Raw genomic sequence first — 24,259 nt, forward strand, 5'->3', positions numbered from 1 at the left:
TACTCAATATGACTCCACCCAAAACTCAAGCTATAGCATGTTGACAAGAGTATTTGCCAGTTAAAACTGTACCTCTCTCTCGCCATGATGTATTTATTTTACCTGAGTGAACTGGGAATATAACAGTAAAAGGCAGCTGTAAACAAACTGACAGATGACACAAATTCATTGTTGAGTGGTTGTAATTCACTCTGAAATGTGCAAAGTACCAAAGTTAATTTACACCAAAGCAAACAACAAAAATATAAACATAAACAGCTTCCAAAGTCTTCATGTCCCCACGAGGACGGCAAAACAGTCTTGCAGAAATGCTTCAAACACTATGGATGACTTCACATATTTTCAGTTTGTTGTCATTTCTGGTGGCTATGTTTCAAAAGATCACTTTGGTTCACAGACCTTTGCCAAAATTCACAGGCCAGTCAGTCTGCAGGGGGAAAAATGTTTTTGTAATGTTACCACAGAGCAGACAGTGAAAGAAGTCATCTGAACAGAGAAGTCTTTATCCTGCCCTCTGGTAGGGAAGCACAGGTTTCATCTTCATGTTGTCACTGTTCTGTAGTTGAGTACCATGCACATAAAAGGAGACCATCTATGTTAAAAAAAACAAAACAAAACATTGAGGATGCTACAGTTTGTCTTATTGGTACTACAGTCCTGACAATTAATCACTTAATGAGGCAGAGTGGTGATCCTCATGCTCTGACTCGCAATGGGGTACGACACCATGGGGGTGGTGGCATGACTCATGGTGATGCCAGGCAAAGGCTGCGTCATGGACACTGCCACTGGTGCCACAGATACGGCAACTGGTGCCATAGAAACAGGTGGCGGCATCCCTTGAGCAATCGTCTGTGCGAGGGCAGCTGAGAGGGGGGTGATCTCAGGGTTGAGGTGGGGCGGAGGGGCTGTTGGTGGGGCAGCATTACTCGGGGGTGCTGCAGGGGCACCAGTGGGAGCTACCAGGTCCTGCTGGGTGACAGGCCGAGGCTGCAGTCCAGCGCTGCTCAGGGTGGTGTGAGTCTGGGCGATGCTGTGATTGTAGGAACTGACTGCGCCCACAGGGGGCGCCAGAGTCTGCTCAGAGGGGGCAGGAGTGGAGGACAGCGTCATCACCTTGGCCTGGCTTCGGAACTGGGCGTTCTGTTCCAGGAGAACCTCATTTGTGGCAATGAGATTTGAAACCTAATAGACATACATAAGACATGGAGAAGAAAAAATGCAATGAGGTCCAATAAGGTAAACTGCCAGAAACTATTCTAGCCAAATGATACTTTTGAAATAACATAAAATACATTTTTACTGACAGCCATCATTTCTCAGTATTAAGTATGTCCACCAAATGCTTTCATCCAAGTTTTTGCTCTGTTATTGACTGTATGTGTTTTTGCAGAATGTGATTATTTCACTATTCTTTCACTCTTCCCACTGGCTTATAATGTTAGACTTTTCACCTCTTTTTTTAATGTTGAAAAACATGTTCAGTGGAGTTTAAGTCACGTGACTGAAAGCAAAATCTTTCAAAGACAGCTGCTCTGTGAACTTAAAACAGGTTTGACATGTCTCTACATGTTTAGGGTTTTGCTTCTCCAAAATAAATCCTTCAGGCAATTTAGAGTCAGAAGGAATAACATGCTTATGAAAAATAAAGCAATGCTTTTCTGTGTAGTTGATCCTGTCAGCAACTCCAGAGAAGGCAAATATCACCGAACCTCCACCATTTCAGTGATGTTTGAATATTTAATGAAAATATTTTTTGTCTCACAAAGATTTTTGCTTGATATGTTGATCTTCAGATGTTGTGGTCAATTCAAAGAAACTTAAAATTTACTTTTGATTTGGTTGTGAAATATACTAAGGTTCTAGTGAAGTCCTCCATTCCTAGCATTAGTAGCACCAGCAGCATGTGAAAGCACCAACAATACTGTGAACAAAAAAGGTACATTTAACATTATGCAATGCAATACAAACAGCCCCATCCAATAAAATACTACTACTGTTGAGCTAATCTCATTACATATTAAAAGCAAACATGCCTTAATAGTAATGTATATACTTTCATTCAAGGATTGCTCAGGGATCTAAAAATTTTGTGTTAGTTCAGAGTATTTTTTTTCGATCTCTTATTCTAACCTGTTTCTTCAACTCTTCCACCCTCTTCCTCAGCAGGGAGTTTTCTTCCTCCAGGAACCTGTATTCCAGAGGACGAGGCGGAAAGGTGGCCTGGACTCCCAGCTCATAGTGCCCACCTGCACTCCCGTCTGCCAGTCGGAGCCCCTCCAGCCGCCGCCTCTTCAGCTGTAGAGCAGTGTGGTCCATAGTGGCCTCCAGGGACCCAGCATCAAACAGCCCACTCTCAAGCAAAGGGTCATATACAGAGCATGAGGTCCTGTCATAACGTCGTTGTCCCGAAGAACCTATGGACAGACAACCAGCCATCCCTCCTCCACCTACTCCCCCAACTCCTGAGATACCAGGATCCCTGCAACCACCCAAGCTGGGGCAGCCCATCCCCATCATATTACTTCCACCTCCACCCCCCACAAGTCCTGGCATTCCTCCACAGGTACCTCCTCCTACACCACCTATCCCTCCCACTGCATTCACCATTCCACTGGCACTTGGCCCTATAACACCACCCACTCCAACCCTGGAAGGCTCATACTCGTAGTCTTTTTTGACATGGCGAAATTTACACTTATTCCCCCTCTGGCACTCTCCCTTTAGGAAGTCTCTGCAGATAGGGACCTCCCCTCGGCTATGGGGGAGATCCATGGGGGACAGACCAAGTCGTGCTGCAACTTTCCCTCTTAGTCTGAGGGGTAGCTCGCCTGTTTTCTTGTAATAGTCTTCATCCTCTTTAGATCCATGGACAAATCGGCAGTTGGAGCGCATGCACTCTTTATTCTGATGGTCATGACAGAAGATGAATTCATTCTTCTGCACGCCCAAGTCCGGGACCTCATTAAAGTCTGGGTGTCTAAAGCGGCAGCGCTTCCCTCTCTTACACACATTGCGTATGAAGTCCCTGCAGACACCGTCCAATGCCAGTCCTGCACCTTGCCCACCACCTCCACCATTCCCACAGCTGTTGCCGTTTCCGAGCGCCCCTCCTCCCCCCATGCCCCCAGAACCAGAGACGTTGCCCCCAACACCTCCTCCCGGACCCCCTCTGCCCTCTGCAGAGCACCCTGCCAAACCAGACCCAGCTCCTCCTTCCTCACTCAGACTACCACCACTTCCACCACCACCTGACAAGTAGGAACCGTCCCGGTCAGGCATGGCGCTCGGCCCAGCTCAAGGAGAAAATAGCACTCATGGGTATGAACGGGGCTGACGTGACCTGGTAAACATTCACATATAGAGGAAAGGAAGTCATGAATGTTTTTTCCTTGAGATAGTGTTAGCTCCTGTTCAAAGATCTGCAAGAAAAAATAAAAAAAGCAAAATTTAAATATTAGTAACTGAAGAACAGAAGATGTGAAAGATGCCAAGGAAGAATGTGCGGTCCAACTGGAGAAGACTAAGACTAAAATATTAACACATGACAATAACTGGTTAAGATTAAGTAGGGCTGTCACTTTTTTCAAAAGTCAAGTTTGAACAAATTAGAACCAACGGTATATGCTGTAATGTGTCAGAGATACAATTTGCAGTGATAGTCATAAGCACTAAATGGCCAGCAATATCCATCCGTCAGAGGTCAGAGAACGCATCTTACTGTACAGTATAGCCTTTTCCTGTGTGGTGTCATACAACAACATTATGTGTCTTGAGATTGCTATATGGAGGATGCAAAATGACTTAAGTATAAATAAATAAATGCAGAAATAAATAATTAAATACATAAATAAATGAAAAAATAAATACATTTTGGTAATGAAAAAGGTAATTTCAATACATTTCTATAAATAATCTTTTATTTAGGGTGTTTCTGTTTTTCTACATTTCTTTCTTTACTTATGCATTTCTACATTTATTTGTTTCTGTATTTCTGTGTCTGTATGTAAAGGTATGAGATCCTCACTTTGTGCAGAATTGGTTATAGATGTGTAATTGTTTCAGCTCTGCTACTCCTGCCTTGGCTTGACAGCTGTGATTGACAGCCACCCTCAAACCTCTGTCAGATGTGCCAGACAAGTAGAGTAAATGCAACAGTTTCTGAAGGAAGACACTAATATAAGTCTTCATCTGTGATTCACTACCAGCATTTTTAAACCGACGCAGAGCTGCTGTTGAAAGTTATTACAGATTTTTAGGGGCCTTCTTTGCGTTTTGTTCGGTAAGTTAGTCACTGTTGTGGCTAACTCCTGTTAGCTAGCTAGCTAACCTTAGCAAGAGTTATTTGTTTATAAATTAAATTTTGAGTTGGCATGACCATAGTCAATAAGTATTCAACCTACAAAATCATATTTTAATGAAAATATTAAGCCATACTGTTTTCAAAAAAGCTTTTCAATTAACATACAGTAAAAGGACACACATTCCACAGGCTGCTGTGTGACATCTTAGCTACCCAGATATTTTGGCAATCAGAAGTGGATATGTGAGTTCAGATGATTTTGTCACCTGCATGATGGGCTCATTTTATGAGAACCACAAAGCTGAGGCAAACCTCCTTTGGCATTATTTGCTCTGTCACAACGTAGCAGTTATTACTATAGTCTGGTCTCAGAACACTCAAAGACAGTAGCTACAGGCTTTTAGGGACAAAAATAGGCTGCTCTCCAGCTGTCTGTGCAGAGCTGAGCAGCACTGAACCTCAGACAACAGCATCACATTTGACTTTCCTCCAGACATTTAGTATGGATTAACTAAATAAAAGTGGGAAGAAATCAAAACTACTTGTAGTTTTTATCTGGTGAGTCAAATTCAAGCACCCCCACTATGTGTTATTTATTTCACCTCTTACACTCTAACTGATAGTGCAGTTGATTTAAACTTACATTTATCTAAAGGGCAAACTGTTTTGTCTAGTGATACACTGTAGCCTATGTGAAGAACAATAATTTTCCGAACTTTAGTTTATTGTTAAATGACATTTATAATCATACAGAACAAAGGGCAAAAGTTAGTTATCTTTTGTATTTCATATACTTACATTGAGCTCAAACTGATCTTTATACATTTAATCCACTAATGATTGTATTTTCTTCACAGAAGCAGCCTGTCCCACGGCCACTGTACACTGCAGAAAATGAATGCTTTTTTAAGAAGCTACTGGTGGCTGATTGCTAAATAAAACAAGGATTAACTACCACTAAATCAAAGTTAGCCTGAGCTTGTTGTTTCTTTAAATTCAGGAAACTTTCCCAGGCTACTGCATTACTCTGAAAGTGTTATTACTTTAACGTAACAATGGTTACAACTGTAGCTACCTAGATACTGGCTGGTTTTGGCTGGTTTTCCTCTACACCGCAGCTCCTGGGTTCACTTGGCTCTTGGCTGGTGGTGGCTGTCAGTCAAGTTGTCAAGTTGGGGGGATGTATCCCACGAGCTGTCATCCTGCTCCCCCAACTCTTTTTTGTTTTAAACAGCTTTATTGAGACAAGTATACAGCAACAGCTCCTTGTGTTACCAGGGGAGCAAAAGGCTTATTTTGGCTTCACATTGTATAGCGATGGAAAGTGGAGACGTGTCATCCAATTATATAAGGTCTATGCATGTAGTTAATAGACGGTTAGCATAGGTAGTTTGTGTCATATAAATTTGATAGGAATCGTTTGCTTTTGATCAGTTCACCTGACCAACCTGCTTTAGACTGAGGTTAGGACCACCCACCCAATTAACATAAGTCCCTTTTATACAGAGATCCTGCAATATTACTGTAAAGAAGACCTGCCATTATGCTGGCTTTTTCTTTTCTACACTGAACCAAACAAAGCTGGCATATTGCCACACCCATTTTAGAATTACAGAAATAAAGAACTGAATGATTAAATAAATAAAGAAATGTAGAAATAAATAAATAAATAAATGCAGGAATAGTCTAAATAAAAGTTGATGCATGGAAATAAATTCAAGACATTAATTTAACTATGTCCTTTTTCATTGGGAAAATATATTTTTTTTTATTTATTTGTGTATTTGTGTAATTACTTCTTTCTGCATTTATTTATTTGTACCTTAGTCAATTTTTGTCCTCCATATTTCCCGAAACTGTATAAGCAGACAGTTTGGTGCCTCCGCTGCCTCACTTGTATGATAAGATAGCTGGTAAAGGCTGCTGCGTTTTACAAAGTTTGCTGATAATTTTGCCATCTAAGTTACAGTGAAGCCCCCAAAATACTTCCACACACTGCTTCTCAGATGCTTCGGTGTCGTGATCGGCACGGATTTTCTTACTAGTGTCCTTCTCCGTTTTTATTTATTAGCTTTGTTTACTGATAGTTCAAAGAGTAAAAGGTCAAACTGAGAAGTGAATTTTAAGGATGGTGCATACGGAAATCTACTTCAAACAGTCTGTAACACTTATAGACTGTACATTTTTACTTCGAACAGGTCATTGTAGTTTGGGTATTTAATTTTTCCCCGAATAAAAAGTGACAGCCCTAATATTAAAGTAAGTTAGCACTAGTGTTGTTGTTCTCGCTGGAGTATGAGTAGCACTCAGTGCTTTGAAACAATATCAAACAATAATCATTTGATTCATACTATACGAAACTGTTGCTGTTAAATAAAGCTTCCATTTCTCGGATAAGTAAGTTAAGCCTAAAATGGTGCTACGAGCTCGACGTGCTAGCTGACTAAATGCTAATGTTGTCTTACCAGATAGCGACCAGGACCAGGACCCAGAGAACCACTGAGCGACTCACGCTGCAGAAAATCCAAGCTCTGACACGCAGAAATCTGTACAGATATGTTTGCTAACAGCAAATAACCACGCTTGTGTTATTATTCTTGGCAATTCATCAAGGCCACGGTGCTGTTTACCACATTTCTTGATGCATCTTTGACTAACGAAGAAGACAACATTAGTTCTTATTCTTCTTCTACTTTCCAGCAGACTAAGCACAGTTTAGTGCATTGCTGCCTCTCACTGGTGTAGTAACGTCATTGCAACTTTTGCCCTACAGTGGATGGCGAATTAAAGGAAAAACCTGTAAAGGTCTGAATGCTTGACCCCTACAGTGAGGGGATCTGGTGACTCTGTTATGCTGTGGGGGCATTTTGCTGACACTGTTTGAGTCCGCTTGTCCCCTTAGAGGGAAGGGTCACTGCAAATCAATACAAAGTTGTTCTGAGTGATCACCTTTATCCTATGATGAAACATTTCTATTCTGATGGGAGTGGTGTCTTCCACGATGACAATGACTCCATCCATAGGGCACGAGGGGTCACTGAATGGTTCAATGAGTATGAAAATGATGTGAATCATATGCTATGACCTTCACAGTCACCTGATCTCAACCCAATTGAGCAACTATGGGAGATTTTGGAACAGCGTGTTAGACAGCGCTCTCCACCACCATCATCAAAACATCAAATGAGTGAATATCTTTTGGAAGAATGGTGTTCATCTCTCCAGAAGAGTTCAGAGATGTAGAATCAATGCCAAGGCACATTGAAACTGTTCTGGCAGCACCTTACTAAGACACTTAATGTTAGTGTTTCCTTTAATTTGTCACCCATCTGTATCTTGCAATATAGATCTATGGTTTTGAGGAAGTGTACTACTTCCCTAGCGCTCTTTTTTGAGACACCCCGTCACCCGGCAGTGCTCTAAGGAAAAAAATTTCAATTCCCAGTTTGCCTAGTTCCACGAATAAAACACTCCTTTACCCAGAATAGAGCGGACAATGTACTAAGACATGTTGTACAGACTCCAGGATTCCACAGTATTCACATTTGCCATCTCTGTGCTTGCCCACCAGCATCAACCCACTTGCTATTTACACAGTGTCCCAGCCTTAACCTTGTCAATTTGATCTCATATTTCCAAGGCATGTTCAGTCTATTGCTAGGTTTAACTGATGGTTGGTTTGTTGTATAGCTTTCTCACGCTGCTGTCTGCATCCCACTCTTGGTGCCACTGATGATGATGATGATGTTGATGATAATGATGATGATGATGATGCAGCACTCCATCCTGCCAAATGGTACCTGCACATGTACACTATCCCTGTCTAAACTTACCCTGGCTACCCTATGCACCTCCTCATTGAAGCTCAACCCCAACATGTACTGGCACCCATAGAAAACCCCACACTACATCCCTGCCTCTTCGTCTTAAAAGCCATCATAAGACCCCCCCCCCCCGCCCCCCCCAAAGTCCTCCAAAATGCCATCAAGGCAGATAATGAAGCAATGCACAAATAATCCAAACCCCTTTCTTCCATCCACCACACAAGACAACACTCTTCCTCTCCAGTGTTTTTATGCCCTCCAGTGGTGAGATTGGTGAAAGGCATTGAAATATGTTTCCACTTTGTTTTGCTAAAGAATACACGGTTTAAAAGTGGATTTATAGGGTCCATTGGTAGCCCTGCCTGTAAAACAAAGCGATCTAAGTTAGTGAGAACAGCTATGGAGGTGTCACATTTAATTTAATCTATCACATTAAACAAATCTATCGTTTTGTGCATAACTTGGCTGAAAAAAGGTGTGACATCTCTTAGTCTAAAAGTTGTCAGTTGTGTAAGTAAACCTAAGTGTAAGTCTGTGGGCTTTGGGTTAGAGAAGCAGAAACCTGTTGGTTGTGTCTACTGCTGACGTGTAGTAGCTCTATGTACACATGAAAATGAGCGCTCAAATCGCGAGATAACTGCGCTTCGAGATAAACTGTCGTGTGTAAGTTCCTCATCTGAACTCAGACGTGCAGCATGGCAGTGCAAGGTGTTTTCCACAGGATGCGAACCTGCGTGGTCCTGGTCCTCTGCTTATCAGAAGCTCTGCGTGCTGCCTCAGAGACAAGCAGCAATTACTATAAGACCCTCAATGTCGAGCCAACGGCAACTGACAGCCAGATAAAAAAGGCTTTCCGCAAACTGGCCATAAAGTACCACCCTGATAAGAACAAGAGCGTCGATGCAGAGAAGACTTTCAGGGAGATTACTGAAGGTAACAGATGATTTCTACATCCTCTTAATGGGCTATATTTACGTGCCATTTTAATAGGTATACCCAGCTAAAACTGGTGCAATCTAATACAAAAGCTCTGCAATACATCATACCTTCATGAAGGTTATAATGTTTAGGTTTTGTTGAACATATGTTAGAGAGGTGTTGGTTAAACTTATGTTAACGTTGGAAGTTGTAGTTTGAGGTGTTGTTTAATTGTATTGCATTAAGAGGTGTCTTGGCTATCCTCCTTTAGCTAAATGGAGTGGAACAGTAATGCAATACCATTTTAACAGCACTACAAACTACAGCCTGTAATAGGTCCATAAAGTTAAATCAACACCTCCCTTTATACAAAGACTGAACGTTATACCCTTCATGAAGGTGGGTTTTATCGCAGCGCTGTTGTATTAGACTGCATTAGTTTATTTAGGTGTACCCATAGACTGTATAAAAGGGTGTACCTAACAACCTGACAGTTGTGAGTGCTTGTTATTGTTGTTTTATCTCAACTAAACTCTGCTGTCTCCTCCCCTAGCCTACAAGGTGCTCTCCAACAAGGATAACAGGAGGCTTTATGACAGTTTGGGTCATGAGGCTTTCCTAAAAAATGAGGGCTCTGTTGTCCCTGAGGAAGGACATGGTACAAGCTTCCACTTCAGTTTTTCTGACCTGTTCCAGGACTTCGACAGCCTCTTTGGGGAGGAATCACACTTCCATTGGAGCTTTACTCAGGACTGGGAGGATGAGGAGAATCCATTCAAACATTACAGTTTTGAGGGGCATGGCTACCACTTTAATTTTGGGGATGGGGATGAAAATGAGGAATAATACTACTACTAGACTAAAAAAGAGCACTTCTTGGTTTTGGTGTGTGTGTGTGTGTGTGTGTGTACGTATGAGATACCCTGTATGTCATTTCCTCTATCCAGTATGTTTGTTATGTTTTAATGTATTGTCTCTGATTGATAATAAAATCTCCATACTAAATCGTTTACTCAGTATCTTGTATTGTATTCAGTATGTAGAAATTCAGCTGAATAGCCCTTTGGGAGATGGTGAATTCTTCCTCTTTTGTTGGATAACTTTTAAGTTCAATGGTTGTTGACAGGTTTGTGAGGTTGTAAGGTTCACAGCCAGGGAACTGATTGGACCGTTAGGGGCCGTTAGGCCCCTTTCCTGTGTGGGTGTGTCAAAGGGCCTGAGTTACTGACTAACACACCATATACTCCCCATTTTCCCTGCGCCAGCACTTTAGATTTGGTACTGTTTTACTCCATTTCTCATAGGACCAGTGTGCACTTTGACCCAGAGGATATCCTGTGCCTTCTCAGCAATTGCAGTGTGAGCACACTAAAGCCAACATAAGACAAAAGATCTTTACAGCTTTATGCAGTTTTATCACGATAAAGGGAGATTTAAGCATTTTACAAAGCAGAGAAAAGACAGACTGGAATCATTAACTCACAAGCTTGACAATGATGGTAAGTGCGCCTGAAAATGTTCTTTTTGACAACATCTGAGTGTCATGTGACAGCCCTTTGTGCTAAGGCTAAGTGAAGTTTTTTCTTCCCTTGAAATTCATTTGCATACCAGTATTAATGTACCTGCAGCTGACTGATAATATTGATAGCCATGCTTTTTTATGTCAGGAAGAGGTTAAAGAAGTGGCATCTACTCTGAGTGTGCATGGTGATAACATCAAGGTTACAGAGGTGCTGAAAGATGGGGACACGTTTACCTTCCTAATTGTTTCTCAAAAGGTGAGAAAAGAGCAACATCTTTATTGTCCACTGTGGCAAAAATGTGTCTTTGGCTTCACCTTTGCAGAACATTACGACCATAGACCATCAGAAAAAACACCAGCATGTAAAACAACATGCAAGTGTTATTTATTTATAAACCAATTGTGGTTATTTTCTGGAAGCACTGCAAACATTAGAAATAAATTTCCTTCAGGTGTGACATTGCAAAATCAGACTCCTTGGATGTCATATAATCTAGCTGCCTTGCCTCTGTTGCCTGTGCTAGCTGTCTGGGACAGGGGAGTACCATGTGGACCGGACCTATGATGATTTTGAATGGCTACAGCAGCACCTGTTCTCCCAGGAGGATGTGCCCGGGATACAGGGAATCATAGTCAGTACTTTATTTCATCTGCTTTCAATTTCTTCTGTGTCTTATAAACCTGAACACACTTACCTGACAATAATGGGTCAAGCGTTCAGAGGTATCCTTGCTCACTCATTGACATTACAAACCAAAATCTTGTGGATTCTGTGGAACAGTTGACAACTTCCTTTTGGAAGGGTGGGTGCTGTAATCTGTTGTTTTTTTGTGATTAATTATTATGAGTTTTTCATATAACAACAAAACACAAACACAATGGTAACAATATAAGGAAACAATAAAAGTTGGAGAAAAAATGGAAGGGGGAAACCTCAATATCCAATGAAGGCCACAACCATTTGAGTGGTCTAGACATTTTTATTAGAGAGAATAAGGAAGTTCATGTCAGCTGTTTTTCTAACTGCCTACTGTAATTTCACCAGTGCTGAAAATGTTGTGCTCAGGATTTGAGCAAAACTGCAGACTTTACAAACTACAAGCGATAACATGAAATGATGCTTGCATTGTTGAAACTGAGAAAACCACAAACTGCCATATTTAATTCATACACTGACTTAGAAAAAATATGCTACTTCTATCCATTCTATATTTGTTTCTTTTAAAATGCTTCTTCATTTCCCCTCTGTTCCTTACATCCCCATTTCCTTTTTGATCAGGAAGCTGATTTTAGTGTTGTCTTTTTGTCAGCTGTTTCAATACTACAGAAAATAAAGTGGAAGTTTTTGTCTGCTTAGATGTTTTTCAAGAAAATGCAACCGTATCCTATCAGGAAATAGTTTTTGTACACTACTTCCTAGACAGTGACATGGCAGTGTGTTTGTAGGGGCGTTGTGTTTTATGTATTACACAAGCACATGACATGCTATCTTACAAGCACATGACATTCTCAACTCAACATAATGCATTTAAGGCACCATTAAATGTGTTCTTTTTTAGGTGCCACTTATAAAAGAGGTTTTGTCTTAGGAAAATCAATAGAAGATATCTTCATATTGTTTTGAAAAACTATATGGGCCATAATAAGATTGTACTCTTTTTTCCCCCCAAGTTTCCTCCTCTTCCTGCAAAGGCTCAGGTGAATGCATCTGTAAAGGTTATGAAACAGCTCAGTAAGTACATCTGAAGACCACCTTCATAAAAAACAATTAAAATTGAATTCAGATTTAAAAGTCAAATCAACCAACTATCATATTCTCCGTTGCAGTGTCTGCTCTGTTGTACAGTGCTGAGTTTGATATGTAGTGTTATGATCAAAATGATGGTTTTCCCACAGGTTTCCTTGGTCTGGGAGAGTGGCAACCGTACTGTACAGCACTACAAACTTTCCTCCAACAGGTTGCTGCACACAGCATACTCAGCAAAAATAAAGCTGTGGAGATCTTCCTCACCAGCTCAGACGTAAGTGGATACAAGTAAATAGCTTCATTTAGATTACCCCCAGTAACAAGGAAGAATTTTATGTTACCAAAAGGTTGCAACACGATACCTTTTTATGAGAGAGATAATAAATGGTTAAACTTTCACTGATATAGTGTCGACATATGTGCCAAGTATGTTAGTATACAAATATATGGAGGAGTTAAGGCCAGTGGACTAAACCTGCACTTCTCCTCAAATGAGATGGTCTGCAGAGGATTCTCTCTAGTATTATAGTGGTGGGCATAAACTCTAGTATATATAGTTTATGCCCACCACCCAGAGACCAAAACTAATGAGACAACCTAAACACAAACTTCTGGAAAATACAATGTGGTTCTATTTCCTGACTTTATGAGTTGACAAGCCCGCCCAAACACAAAACTTTGCAAGTGACAGACATGCAATAGATTTTGTGATTCTGAGGGCCACGAAGGAAACACTGTTTGTGTTTTCAAAATTCAGGCAAAATGCAAATTTCAGGCACAATCATGACCACATTTGGAGGAGCCTTTTAAATGGGCCTGTTTTCAGTCTTAAAATATGGACTTTGAGGAAGATTTCCTGCATAGGGACGCAACTATAGAAGCACTTGTGTCTGTAGATAAATACATGGAAAGGTAGAACAGTACACCTGCTGGTGAAGTGTCACAAAACGAGTGCCTTGAAATTTTCAAAAGGGACCATTGGAGGTGGGGAATTGAGGTCCACAGAATAAACAAGATTACAAGCTGTCATCCAGCTGGTTGCGCCTACAAATAACATCAAGGAGATGAAACAGGATCTTACAGTCTTGATGCCTTAGCCAAATAAACATTTTCCAACTGTTTCCATAAAACCTCAGATTTTATAAATGTTGATAGACTATAGCATGTAACAAGGGAATATTTTTCTGGTGTTGCATGTGGGACAGGCAAAATATATCAGTTTTACACATTGTTGATAGGAAACAGAGTGACATAATCATACAGAGAGTAGACCATACAAATAAAGCCTGTCTATACTAAGCTATGCATCATTTTAACAACGCACAAACACACACATTCACTGAATGATACTGCCTCTTCAATGTATATAAATCAGAGTCTGTGTCAGTTTTGGACGTGTTTCAGGTCCTGATAATGGTACAATAAGTACTTTCCTGTCTGGCTGAGTCTCATTCAATATGGAATGCTATATATCGAGCATTAGGAGATCTTGTACTGGCAAGGGCCAAAAACGTCTTCCAAGAAGAGCGCATTAATTCTGAAACTAATGTACCCAGGCACTTTATATCTGGCGTGAAAAGTCCATAGCTTTCTAATGCCTAGACAATTGTGTCTGTCATAAAGACTCCAATTAATAACAAAATGGTAGCAATTAATAACAAGATTTTTAGAAAAATATGAAATTTTATTTGTGTCTTTGTGTGTAGCCTCCAGGCAGACAGAGAGCAAGGAAAAACATTTTCAACCGGCTGACTCAAGCTGTGGAAGAGATGAGAAAAGAAGGCCATAAGGTACACAGCCAGGATTCATACATACAGAGTTTACAGCCTCTGAACACCTCTGTTGTTTGGTTTTAATGGATGTAATGTTTCCGCAGGATGTGGATGAGTTCTTTCAAACTGAACGTGATCATAACCTTGTTCTAACTGGCTTTACCAAGAATGCAGCTGAGGTGAGTCATTCGTCTGTTTTTTTGTCTCCCTCCCTCTTTTCTTCTCTAATGCAACCAGTCACACAGTCCTGTTTTATTTTTGAACTTATTTTCTCACACTCATTTTTCCTGCAGAGATTCCTGGATGTGGTACAAACTGAGCAAAGTAAGAAAACTGCTGCACTTGCTGAAAGTACACTCTCACTCAAAACCTGGGAGGATAGATGAGAAGTGCTCGTCATTTGTAATTCAATAATGTTATCTGGGATTTATGTGTGTCAAGTTTCAGGAGTTAATTATGTTTATTAGTGTTCATCCACATTACAACTCAAATGCTATCTACCCCTTCTCTGGTGTTAGTGTGTTCTGTGTGTTTGCAGAAATAGCAGTGGCCTGTGGGCACTTCTCAGCTGCTCTGCGTCTCTGTGTGGAACCAGGGGAGGATCCTGACAAACAGGCTTTCTCTAAGTAAGACAATAATAGAATTGGTCTCAGGCCAAAAACAGTTAATGATGAATGTTGCATAGAGGTTACAATAACTTAATACGGTAAATTAGTATAGTAAAAATGTTCCCTTTCTTCTTATAGGATTTGTGTGAAATTATCAGAAGTCTTTGAGTCTATGAAGGTAAGTTTTTTGTCCTTTTCCACAGAAATAGAATTACATCCCAATGCACCATTGTGTTGGCAGATAAACTGTGTTTTTGTGTGTGGGCAGAAAAACATGACAAGTGTTGCTGAGAACAATGTGAGCACTCTTGGACTTGGCTTAGACCTGGAGTCACGCTACCAGGAGGCAGAGAAGGTGTGTGTTTTTGTAGTTCTAATCTCACGTTATGTTTGTTTTATATATGTACATCTACGTTACTAGTCAAAGGTTTGGACACACTTTGGTACTGTATCTTTACTCGCAGGTTTCTTTCAATGTTTGACATGTCACACTGAAACCTTCTACTAATGTTCCTGTATCTTTTTTCTGACTTTGTGCTAATTATGTCCAATGCAGGAAATGCTTTTCAGAAGAACCTGTAAACTAGTGGAGTTAGAGACGTCCAGAAGGAACGCAGAGAAGGCTAAACCTGTTAAGAAGGCTGCTGTGAGTGTCCAAGAACACACAGATGGACATGTTTTCTTTTGACCAGCAGGTGTCAGTAATGTTCTGCTGAAATGAATCAGTAGTAGCAGTCAGACCAGAATCAAAGGAGAAAGCTTATGAGAAGGTATATTACATTTATTTTGATGAAGACAAATTATATAATAATTATGACATGCTTTCCATATTCATCAGTTGGAGGAGGTGAAGAAAGCAGCAGAGACAGAGTTTGAGCACATCTGTGAAGTGGCTAAACAGGAGGTAAAACAGCTTCATCAGCTCAAATGTTAATATGCATCCTATTTGTTGACATGCATATACTGTATGTAATAAATTAAATGTGATGTGTGTTTCCTCCAGATTGCACGGTTCCAAGGTGCACGTGTGGAGATGTTGCAGCAGGCTCTGGTTCAGTGGTGTGAAAAACAGCTTCATACAGCCAGGGAGAGTGCTGACCTGTTCAACCAGCACCTACAGGCCTTCAGAGGGATGGCCTAGTGACCCTTCTAGGACCCTCTTAATGAAGCATATCCAGTATGTCTTAACATAGAATGGGGTCACCCAAACATGTCCCTCCCCTTGTGTGCTTGCTGTAGCTTCTCACTTATTCGATTGCAAATGGAATCTAGTGTAAATAGAGAAATTTAAGAGAAGTGAGAAGGACACAAACATACACACTCACACACAGCTTCTGTTAATCTTTCTCATTGCCCTAAAGCCCCTGTGGAAATGATGGTTTTGATATCTTTGCAGTTGACTTGTCACCTGGTAACACCATTGAGTTGAGTGTGTATGTGTACTGTACTATCCTCAAACATTTGTGCTGAGTGTTTTGTGCTGCTCTGCTCTCTAGCCACTACATCAGTTGGGGTCGCACAAAATGAAGTGTGATGAATTGATTCCCAAAGTACCTGCTTGCCTTTGTGTGTGTTTCTTACTCTGGGATCATTAATCAGTTGGTTTGAGTGCTCCTGCAAGGACATGGCAGCAAGGACACCTTGTGCTCGATTTTTGTCTGGCTTTTGAAACTATTGTGGCTTTGTAAATATCTGTCAGTGATCTCTCTTACGATTGTTTTAATTTCATCATCATTCTCTGGAAGTCCTAAAAATATGACATACTTAGCTAAAAAATTTCTGCACATAAGCACAATGTCATTCTCACCTTCTCTGTCTGCTATGGACAGTAGGTCCATATCTCAACACTTCTGCGTGCTTCATCTCATCTGTTCCGGCCTGTAATCTCTTCGTTGGGTGAATAAGGAGGAGTGGTTCCCATTTGAGGAAATGAGTCAGAGAGAGATAGATGACTGGTCTCATAAGAAGAGAGGGTGGAGAGGAGGCTTGGCTCATTTGACAATGAAGGAGTAGATAAAGGGCAATCATGCCACGGGGTGCTAAGAGTATGTTTTCAATCCACCCCAAACACTGTTATGTATATATCAGATTTCACTGGTTAGCACAACTGTAGCCAGAGGATGACTTAATGAGCTTGGTCTAGTCTTTGGTTAGAATGAAAATCTATCTACTCTTGGCACTTTGTCCTACCCCTGGGTTATATATTTCCCTGATAGTGTAACAAGATATAATTTCTGCATCAGTATCCTCCAGCCTGACAACTACTGCTCTTCCTCAGCCCCACATAGGATCCCACAATGCACAGAAATAACAAATACATGTATTTTATTTCTTTAATTTGCATATTTAACTACGCAGTAGGGCTGTTTTTTAAGCAGTCCTACTCATGTAAACGTTCAGGAAAATTAATAGGTGCTCCAAAAAGCAATAGTCCATATGTGCATGTTAATGTTATTGGCTTGACCTGTTTAAAATAAAGCAAAGACAGCTGTTGTAGGAACTTGCTTTGTCTTAGTCCCATGAGAAAATGTAAACTGTACCTCAGCAGGTTGAGCTTTTTTCACACCCTGCTATTGTATCCTGCATATATCTTCTAATTTATTGGAAAAGCAACATTTATGTTTATATCAGATCCCCTGCTAGTCACTGAAATTCCTGTCTAGTCTGTTGTTATACTCCATTTTATGTTATTGAGGTAGTAACAAAAAGACATTAATTTTCCTTATATTATATATTATATATTCACACATTTATTGGTCATTAAACCCAACAATTTCACCATGCAGGTTTAGCACTTCATTTTTGTGGTGTATTGGTTTTAATGAGGCACAGTAAAAAGTTAAATATAAGTTTATGGACCATTTTAATGATTAAGTGATTTTACTTCTTTATCTGAAAGCTTCTATCAACCTGAGAAAAACACTCTTTAGATACAAGCCTGTGACATGTGTTGGATGTGCATTATACAATACCTACCGTAGGCAGTACAAATAGATAACTCCATATATTTTTGACAGGATTCTACATATTACAACATTTTTCTTTCTGTTATTATTGAAAGCTGTGATGCCTCAATCCCTCCTGCTTGTCACTGCATTATACCAGATGAATTTCACAACAGGGGAGCCGCATTTCTGGTGCTGCAGTATCTAACTAGCACACATGGTGGGTGCACACACACACACACACACACACACATACACACAAACACACACACACTAATGAGAGCCCTTCTCAACTGCTGAGAGCATGACCCAGATCAAGGACGTGGAGATCATGGCAACACTGTGTGTGTGTATGTGTGTGCGTGTGTGTGTGTGTGTGCATCCCATTGAAAATATGCACTTAGAGCTGATTTGCTAAAGTAGCTCATTACTGGTGGAAAGGCAGCACTCAGCACACCGCCCTATGGCCTGACAAAGACCGGCTTGTCAAGTGCAAAGTGAAGGCAATAGCTTGTCTGAATACACAGTGTGACAAGGCCTTATGACTCAGCCATCTCAATAACAAAGCCACACTACACCAGTTTGATGAGTATGACATCCTGCTAGGAGATATAAAATACAGAGACACACTTGATTAGCAGTTTTTAATCAGTGTTTACACAGGAGGAGTTTTATTGTTCCTTGTTCATTCTTTGGTGTCTTCAGTCATAAATTCACACTGGGTGATTTATAAGTCACTGTAATAAATTGATGAATGAATTCCTGATAACAAAAGCACACAGGAATTAAAGAGGGTGTCTTTTATCTTGACAACAATTTATTTTATTGGGGCTCCTTGTGTAAGGGCAGATAAATATTTATTGATTGATTTATTGATAATTCATCTGCCTGGTTTCATTCTGTATTATTCTTTCTGTTCATACTTGAACTGAAACATCTGATCACAAAACAGGACGGTGCATCTTTTTTTGATCACTGACATGAAAATGACTGATGGCTAACAAGTTAGAATTCAGTGTAACATAGATTCAAACATACATTTGATATTTAGACAAATCTGTTAATTTGCTCAATGATGTCTGTAATAAATCAGAAATTCTGTCTTGTCTTTTCCTGACTGGTCCCTGGATTCTCCCCTTCAGAGGTCCACATTGCTCTTCTCCATCTTCACAGCCATCTTTGATATCTTTTAGAAGCTCCGGCTCCTGGGAAGTTGCAAGAACAAAATTTGACTACAGTATGCCAATATGAAAGTCTCTCCTTTTCCAACTTTCCAATCAAGACTTGACATCCCTGCCAGTTACACGGGGCTTCAAATGCAAAAAAGAAAAACTAACTTTGAGAGCCTTAATCCTGTATTCACTTGTATGGTGCTTCTGTCATAAGGTCCAAGGCTCGGCTCTGCCCTATCACAAATTAGCGAGCGTGCAGCTGAGTTGTGTCAACCCAAGGTTGTTGGCACCTCATTAAATCTAATCACTGCCAAACACAGATTATGACTCATTAAAAGTTTGTAGGATGGAGAATGAGACAGGAGAAAAGGGAGAGAAAGCGAGGAATGCCATAATGCAGATACTTTAACCATCTGTAGGTTATACAGCTTCATAAGGCGCATCCCATTCTGAGTGTTCAGTGCGGTTAGGTAAATACTACAAAATTGAACCTCTCAACCCTAAAATCAATCCTGATGGTGGCACTCCACCGATGATTTGGATAGCGGATGCGGTATCAATTTTCTCCCCTTGAAGTGGATTACAGCATTGCAAAGCATTAGACTTGCTAATTTGGTCCATTTCTCTGCTCACTGCTGAATGGAGCCATAAATATTAATACTTTCACACTCCCTTCCCCGGCTGCTTGTCATGCGTTCAAGGGATTGCGGATGATGGTATGATATTGTTAATTAGGTTTGCAGGAATAATGTCAGCAACGAACCTATGGACAGGCTGACATGCTGAGGTGATGACTTTCCTGCCATTCTCAATGCACAACAGTGTTCTCTGAATCTACTGTAACATGGAAAACAGCAGGAGACATGTGGAGGGGAGAATCCATCCACTGATTTAACAACATGATGATTCATTTTACTTTTCAAATAAAAGGCCAAGGTCCAATTATATTTGAAAGGGAACACAAGACAGTTTAAAAAATGGTGATAATGTTTTGTCACTCAAAAGTTAAAGTTCAGTGAGTATCAACAAGTACATGATTTAGAGTGCACGCTTACACACACACGAATACAAATGCACCCATTAGAGTAAAATCAATTATTCATCAATTTTTCCACCACAGCTTTGTCCAGAGTAGCGGGGCTCAGCTCTCCACTCCAGAGGTCATTTTGTCACATGTCTTCAACATGTGGCCTTTTTCAGTCTCTATAAACAACAACAATGTGTCCTAAAGCACATTGTGTGCTGCGTGGGATGACATGTGATTACTATAACAGTAGTATTGCATAATTGCGTGTCCATTACAACATGGCAGAGCTGAAAGATTTTGAATCCTGGTTTTTCACGACTGTAAAGAAAGGTCTATATGTTTTGGAAGATCAGTGAGATCTTAGAAGCTCTGATCTTTAATTATTCAGATTTGAACTAGAAAGGATGGTCTCATGATATGCCTAAGAGAGGTTTGTATCAGCTTTGCTACTCTGCAGAGAAAAAGGAAATATTTTCAGCTTGCTTGATTTGGTTTTATGGAATATTTTATGTTAGAGCTTCAATTGAAGAGTTTTCTATGAAAATTTATTCATCACCGGAAAAAATAATCTAATTTTTTCCTGTCTTACTGCGCCCCTGGAGCTGTGCAGGATTCACAGTTTTGTTCAAGGACACCTCAGCAGGGTGGGTGATGCTTGCTGCCAAAGGTGCTCAAACCAGGGCCTACTACTGAAGTACAGGTTTTCTACTCACTGCGCCACCTTGATGTTCCAAACAAATATACAAGGGCAAAGCAATCAGATGGAAAGTCAGCCCAGGCCCGACAGCAAGCAGAGGTTGAACATCTGTTGCAGGGATGTATCCAAGTCCACTCTTGAACTCAAGATGAGTCTCGCCTCACTTTTCCTGCTGTTCGTGCCTCTGACTCAGCCTTGGCAAAGAGATACAGATGGGATCGCAAATGCCTCCTGGATACTGCTATTAAATTTCACTTTGAGATAATGCATGCTAAAGTCTCATTAAATCCCAGTCAGAGATAATGCATGCTAAACTCCCATTATGGTTTGATTAGAAGGCATGGGCCCTGCCGTCATGATGATTGTGTTTTTAATCAGATCCTTCCTGCTGCTGGGCAAACTAAGCAAACTGAAAAAAAAAGATGCAACAATGCAAAACAAGCTGAGCAAGCAGTAACAATTTCCTCTCTCTCTCTCAGAGGATGACGTGAAATTGTTGTACATTGTTTTTGGCATAATGAGAGTATATGAGAGTGGATCTTGAAAGGAATTGTTTTTCAGTGTTATTATTGTGTGACTGCAGAAATGAATAATTTGGCTGAAGAGAAACCAATGCAAAGACAGAAAGAGAATTTCATTTAATTTCAAGTTTATCATTTTCTTATTTGAGTGCTTTCAAATATTATGAGCAAAATTAAATATATGTGTGTTTTTACACTATAATCAGAGCTACAGTTCCACCTCTCAGGTGCAATCTTGTTGAACAACATAGCTTTGATCATTTTAATAGTATTGTTTTATCTCACATTAACTGCTCAGTAGGCTAATAGTCTATTTACACAATAAAATATACAATACAATGTAATTTTATTTAAGATGGTTATGGGTATGTGTTTTAGAAGATGAATGACATGTTTTATAACTACCTGTAATGAATTCAGCTAGGCCTTACATACCCACTAAACATTCACTAGCAGTGTCATCCCATATACATCTGAAGCTATGTACTGTAGTATCTTGGAAAAAATGTCAGTATGCAAGTGTGAGAAGGATGGGGGTATATTCACCTGCACCAATAAAAACATTGTCTGACCCATTCTTACTTGTTTTCAGTTAAGCATGAGTTAGAAAAGCAAAAGAATGAATGAAAAAGGTTGTATTGTAATAATGACTTTCTTGGTCAGGGTGCCATATGTACAACTTTTTATTTTGTCTTTTGCAGCATAGACCTACAGTACGAATTGCCCACAGAGAATGTTGGCAACTTTTGTACATTTTTGTATGATAGCCATAATAAAATAACTAGTGTTTTCCATAGAGATGGTACAGAGCTTTTTAAAGTATCATGGAGTGGACCAGAGAAGAGTCAGCAGCTGTCTCTGTACTTCAGTCTCTGATTGCTTCTACGCATACTGTCTGCCATATTAATGGAGGACACCTGCTCATTAGAGTAAAATCAAGTTAATTTGATTCAATATTCTACACAATGTCCAAGTGGGATTTCAAAGGGGCATATTGACAGCAGTTCCCATTTTAGCCAAGGCTTGTTGTTTTTCTGGTAAGGAAAAACAACAAAAAGCATCACACCTGAGGAAAAAAGGAAAAGAATTGAAGAAACTGAGGAGAAATTCATGGAGAAATGCTTCCTCCTTTGACAGCTGGGGGTGCAAAGGGAAGGATAAAAGAAAAAAGTTAAATGAAAAAAAAGGTAAGTACAGAGTCACATTTAGATATAACAAGAGTCTAAAGTGATCTGTAATGTTTCCAAGGCATTTATGAAAAATAGTTACATGGTTCAGAGTTCAAGGGTGGGCAAGTACACTGTAAAACATCATACAGGAATTTAGTGGAATCAACTTATCTTTTGTCATAAATGTAAATATGCACATTTTCAAAAATTAAATTTAAGTTAATTCATCTGAATATTTCTAATTTTCATTTTCAGACAATTTCAGACCTGACTTCACCTGACTTGAAGTCTTTTGACTTGAAATGATGAGTTGAATGAATGCACTGCTGAGAGTTCGCTCAACTCATTAAATCAAGTTTCTAAAAAATCATGATCGGCATATTAGCATGCATAGAGTAAAAACTCTCCAGACACCCTTCTTTTTTGTACTTAAAAGAAATAATACATGATAGAAACTTGCTGTGTCTCTTTAATACATGTTGAAATAAGACATGGTTTTTGTTTTTATAATAATGAAAACAATGCAAACCAAGATTAAGGTTAGTATTGAATTCAGTCTCTACCAAAGAACACTTTGCATTCTGTCACATCACTGAGAGCCGTCTCACATGTTGTCGCTGAAGTGACTCTGGTGTGAAGTGGCTCCAATAGGAGGAGCTACTGCTTGAAGTTCTTTGTGTCAAATGATTCTTTAAATTGACAAAATGTAGATATAAAGCAAATCTTACTTTGACATCCCTTAGTATGACTGTTAATTTAACTGAAGTTCAGTTAACTCTAATTGACTAATACTTTTAAGGCAGCAGGGGAACTTACATTTCTAGGTTGAACCAGCTTAAAATGTTTTACAGTGTAGGTTTAGAGTTGAGCAGAGTGTTGGGGGACAGTCAAAGAGAGAAGAGCATCACTGAATCCTGGGAGCAGAGACATTTTGAGAAATTTTGCAAAACATGTTGGAGGAGGATGAACCAGCAGGGTACACAGGAGACCAGTGACAGAGCGCACAGCAGACGGTGGCATTCACAAGGCCCTGACACTCATGACAGGGAGGGGAAGGTGTGGCTTACCTCAGGAGGAGGAGAAAATGTGTTGGCAAGAGCCATGGCAATTAATGGCAATTCACAGCTATTACACTGAAACCTGACTGAACTCTGCAGCCCATCCACTAAACTATTGCTGAGATGATTCCCTAAGGCCACAGTAAGCCGAGCTATGCCTGAGTCAACCTGAACTGCACTGTAGAGACTGCTTAATCCTATCGAATTTAGAAAGCTATGCACACTCCTAACACAGTGAGCATAAATAAATAGGTTTTAAGTTGGGATTTGAAAATCACAAGGGGGCTAGCTTTCTTGACAGGAGCTGGGTGTTTATGTCAAAGAAAAAGGAGCATGACAGAAAAGGGCTCTATATCCTGAGAATTTTTTCTTGGAAACAAAGAGACCTTCCTACTGAGATTTTAAAGGGTGTGAAGGGAAAGTAGGGGGTTATAAGGGTTGTTAAATATGACAGAGGAAGACAATCGACCATTTTATACATTAGGAGCAGCATTTTATGAATAGAAAGCCAATGCTGGGGAGCAAAGACTGGAGAAATATGGTTAACTTAATGAGATGTTAGATTTTGCGCTGTGATATTTTATAACAGGCTGACTTTCTTCATGAAGGTTGGGGCAGTATTTATGCTTCAGAGTAGGACAATACAGTAGCTGAGGCTGGACGTTAGGTGTACTAAAGTCTCTGAGGAAGAGCCTGTTCACTGCGCTGTGTCCTGTACATGTCCTGGCATCTGGAGATTCTGCTGCTTCTCTCACCTTCTGCCTGAGCAGTGATTCTTCTTTCTGTCTCCTCGCCGAGTACAGACAGAGGGCTTTGTAACTGGTACACGATAAATATTCTGCTGATTACAGCAATTACAGTGCATCTACAGAAAAGAGGTGCTGAGACAAAGGAGAAGATACAAGACCTACTGAGTTATCTCATTAGGTATATTGTCTGGAAAACGAAAACTCTGACATCTAAATATTCTTACACA

The 24,259-nt window shown here is 40.1% G+C and overlaps 3 protein-coding genes across 4 annotated transcripts; 2 read left to right on the forward strand and 1 right to left on the reverse strand.

The window, feature by feature from the left end:
- Window positions 1-164: 164 nt before the first annotated feature.
- Window positions 165-6,999, reverse strand: zc3h10 (zinc finger CCCH-type containing 10). Of its 2 annotated transcripts, XM_042405654.1 has the most exons (4): window positions 6,769-6,999; window positions 2,134-3,422; window positions 1,832-1,924; window positions 165-1,185 (listed from the first exon to the last, which is right to left on the reverse strand). In XM_042405654.1, exons 2-4 carry the CDS (start codon window positions 3,280-3,282, stop codon window positions 673-675), a joined length of 1,755 nt encoding a protein of 584 aa, XP_042261588.1. In that variant the 5' UTR covers window positions 3,283-3,422; window positions 6,769-6,999; the 3' UTR covers window positions 165-672. The 2 variants fall into 2 exon arrangements, with proteins under 2 accessions (XP_042261588.1, XP_042261589.1); XM_042405655.1 differs by lacking the exon at window positions 1,832-1,924 and having other exon boundaries at window positions 6,769-6,998.
- A 1,370-nt stretch (window positions 7,000-8,369) lies between these two features.
- LOC121890283 (dnaJ homolog subfamily B member 9-like) lies at window positions 8,370-10,057 on the forward strand. Its single transcript, XM_042402457.1, has 2 exons — window positions 8,370-9,060; window positions 9,599-10,057. Exons 1-2 carry the CDS (start codon window positions 8,823-8,825, stop codon window positions 9,889-9,891), a joined length of 531 nt encoding a protein of 176 aa, XP_042258391.1. The 5' UTR covers window positions 8,370-8,822; the 3' UTR covers window positions 9,892-10,057.
- Window positions 10,058-10,208: 151 nt separating this feature from the next.
- Window positions 10,209-17,477, forward strand: si:dkey-28n18.9 (sorting nexin-32). The gene is made up of 14 exons (XM_042402456.1): window positions 10,209-10,544; window positions 10,713-10,823; window positions 11,092-11,199; window positions 12,239-12,299; window positions 12,464-12,588; window positions 14,021-14,104; window positions 14,191-14,265; window positions 14,380-14,410; window positions 14,625-14,712; window positions 14,833-14,872; window positions 14,963-15,049; window positions 15,251-15,340; window positions 15,533-15,598; window positions 15,698-17,477. The coding sequence occupies exons 1-14, from the start codon at window positions 10,539-10,541 to the stop codon at window positions 15,833-15,835; spliced, it is 1,110 nt and encodes a 369-aa protein (XP_042258390.1). The 5' UTR covers window positions 10,209-10,538; the 3' UTR covers window positions 15,836-17,477.
- The last annotated feature ends 6,782 nt before the right edge of the window (window positions 17,478-24,259 follow it).

This window comes from Thunnus maccoyii, chromosome 3 (assembly GCF_910596095.1).
Source record: "Thunnus maccoyii chromosome 3, fThuMac1.1, whole genome shotgun sequence".
Taxonomy (NCBI): Eukaryota; Metazoa; Chordata; class Actinopteri; order Scombriformes; family Scombridae; genus Thunnus; species Thunnus maccoyii.

What these genes read in the sequence shown, in the direction of transcription:
- zc3h10 (XM_042405654.1), bottom strand. Translation starts at nt 3,282, where the DNA reads ATGCCTGACCGGGACGGTTCCTACTTGTCAGGTGGTGGTGGAAGTGGT. An exon ending in TGGAAGAGTTGAAGAAACAG is followed by an intron (nt 1,925 to 2,133) that starts GTTAGAATAAGA and finishes TTTTGTTCACAG; the next exon opens with TATTGTTGGTGCTTTCACAT. An exon ending in ATTTCACAACCAAATCAAAA is followed by an intron (nt 1,186 to 1,831) that starts GTAAATTTTAAG and finishes TATGTCTATTAG; the next exon opens with GTTTCAAATCTCATTGCCAC.
- LOC121890283 (XM_042402457.1), top strand. Translation starts at nt 8,823, where the DNA reads ATGGCAGTGCAAGGTGTTTTCCACAGGATGCGAACCTGCGTGGTCCTG. An exon ending in TTTCAGGGAGATTACTGAAG is followed by an intron (nt 9,061 to 9,598) that starts GTAACAGATGAT and finishes CTCCTCCCCTAG; the next exon opens with CCTACAAGGTGCTCTCCAAC.
- si:dkey-28n18.9 (XM_042402456.1), top strand. An exon ending in CCGGGATACAGGGAATCATA is followed by an intron (nt 11,200 to 12,238) that starts GTCAGTACTTTA and finishes TTTCCCCCCAAG; the next exon opens with TTTCCTCCTCTTCCTGCAAA. An exon ending in GCTACCAGGAGGCAGAGAAG is followed by an intron (nt 15,050 to 15,250) that starts GTGTGTGTTTTT and finishes TGTCCAATGCAG; the next exon opens with GAAATGCTTTTCAGAAGAAC.